The 2,304-nt window shown below is 49.7% G+C and overlaps 1 protein-coding gene across 1 annotated transcript in view; it reads left to right on the forward strand.

The window, feature by feature from the left end:
- The window catches only part of C2CD3 (C2 calcium-dependent domain containing 3), a 190,128-nt gene extending 188,139 nt beyond the window's left edge, over positions 1-1,989 (forward strand). Inside the window, exon 33 of the mRNA XM_011996184.1 lies at positions 1,162-1,989. Coding sequence (XP_011851574.1) covers positions 1,162-1,302 — 141 coding nt within the window. The 3' untranslated portion in view covers positions 1,303-1,989. The remainder of the gene's footprint in view (positions 1-1,161) is intronic.
- The last annotated feature ends 315 nt before the right edge of the window (positions 1,990-2,304 follow it).

Genomic DNA, 2,304 nt, shown 5'->3' on the forward strand with positions numbered 1-2,304 from the left:
GCTCCCCTTATCTCATTCTGGCAATTCTAATTCTTTAGGCAGATCTCTCTGCCTCCCAAGGCTTAAGTCTGAGCTGAGAAAGCCTAAAACAGAGTTCTGTTTATTTCTGTGCCCCTCTCAAGTAGGTATTAAAAAGGGTTGCAGACATGAAAGAAAGAATAACTGAATGTTACTGATGCCAGAAGCAACTCTAGCTGGGCCTCAGTTTCTCATGAGCAGAACTGCAGGGCACAGGTAGTCCCAGTCTCTAGGGTCTCCACCAAGCTGCTTCTCAGTGCCCAGGAAGCGGTACAGTGTGCTCTCAGTGGTCCTTCAGTTTATGACAGCCTCAGCTCATGGGACTTGATGGCAGGGAAGAGCAAGCTGCATGCCATGAAGTCAGCCAGATTGGCCTGTGGAGGCTGCTCCCATCTCCTTTCAGAACTGCCCCTTCCCCCATCAGGCCCCCACCTCTTCCCCAGGACCTTGCTCTCAACCAGCTGTCTGGGATGGCTTTCCTGTATAACTTTGAGTTCCTTCAGCACAGGAGCCTGACATGGAGTAAGAAAAAAGAAAGAAAAATGAGCAAATGAGTTAGAGGAGTCCAGAGGACCATGACACCATAACCCATAGGCAAATACCTTAAAGGTGGAATTAGTGGTGCCCTGTCAGCCAGAGTCAGAGAGATCAAAGTTTGGTAGGCAGGCAGTAGGTGGGTGCTTTATGTCACCTGGCAACTCCAGGAGCTCCTAAGGGCCAGAGAGTGTCTCATTCCCCACCATCTCCCTGACAGTTGGATATGTTCCCAGCATCACACATGGGACTAAACCCAGAGCACAAATGGCTTGTCTAAAGCCACGCAACAGGAGAAGGGGTGAGGATTCAGACCTGTCCTGGAGGTGACGCCCACCTTCTCCAGAGGCACAGAAAGAGTCAGAGCTGTGGGACCTTGAGTTTATTTCACCTGAATGTAGTTTCCTTATCCACGATGTGGGGAGAATGATATACCCCCCATATAGGGTCAAGGTAAGGGTCAAGCAACGTAAGGTATGTAAAGCGCTTTGTAAACCACGCAGCTCTACATAAATATTAACCAAAGGACCAAAAGATGAGAGAAACCAGTGTCATCCATTGGTGGTGCCATATCCTCAGCGCTAACCTAGCTGACTTCTTCCTCTCCAGGACAAGAGCGAAGCCACCAGGGGAGCCCTCTCCCAAAGGCCTTGTCGCCCCAGACCTAACTCGCTCCCCCGCAACCTGCCTGAGGAAGAAACTCGCAGAATTGCACGGATATTTTCTTCTCGGTACTCCCAGAAAGACTGACGCAGCCTGAGGCGCTGGGAGAAGGAGACACCTGCCCACCCTCCCTCAGCTTTGTCCAGTTTGCAGAGACAACAGGTCTGGCTCCTTCAGGGCTGTCACAGTCCTGAAACCACCACTTACCTAGGCCATGGCTGCCTCAAGAGACCCAGTCAGCCCAGACTGGAGGAGTGCCCCAAGCCAGTCCAGTGTCCACTTGCCAGAATTTCAGCTCCTTTCTTCTGTGGTAAGGCAAAGGCTAGAAACAAAATGGAATCCGCGCCCAAGTGGCTCCTCCATCTTTTGGCCAGCGGACCCTAGCAGGCATCTTTCGGTGGAGAAACGCCTCCCAGTGTCCTTGGCACAGCTGACTGCTTACACGAGCCCACCCTCTGCCTGAAGATGTGGGACCATTTTTGCCTTAAAAGCTGGGGAGGAGGGACATGTACATTGTGTGCATTGTGCATAGTCAAGGAAATCCTAGGGCCACCTCCAGTTCATTTGTGTGGGAACAAGGATATTTTATAGATACAAATTATTTTTATGCCATGTTGAATTAATTAGGACAGGAAGGGGAAATCACCTCCTTCAAACTTTTTATCCGATTGTCTAAAATTCTAACCATGCTTTTAACTTACTGTTTTTACCCAGCTCTGAAGGTCATTGTTCTTGCCTGTGTTTGAATAAAATCATATTGGTGTTTGTAATCTGTGCACAAGTGTTTCACTGGAGTGGGGATGCTAGGAATTCGTGTGTGCCCTAACTGTCAGAGAGGAAGATTAACAACCATACCCCCCACAGACGAGGATCAATCACCATGAGACTCTGGCTCCCCCAGAATCGGGTTGGTCCAGATGACAGTGACACCCAGTATTTCCTTTGCTGATGCTTGAAATCCATTAGTAAAATGGAACCCTCAGAATCCCTCTTATCTCTGAGATGGGTAACTCTGGCTGAGGCTGTCAGACCACAAACTCTTGAGCAGCTGCCACAGACAAAGCCCTGTGGGGAGGACAAGAAAAGGGC

Source organism: Mandrillus leucophaeus, unplaced genomic scaffold (genome assembly GCF_000951045.1).
Source record: "Mandrillus leucophaeus isolate KB7577 unplaced genomic scaffold, Mleu.le_1.0 Scaffold504, whole genome shotgun sequence".
In the NCBI taxonomy this organism is placed as follows: domain Eukaryota; kingdom Metazoa; phylum Chordata; class Mammalia; order Primates; family Cercopithecidae; genus Mandrillus; species Mandrillus leucophaeus.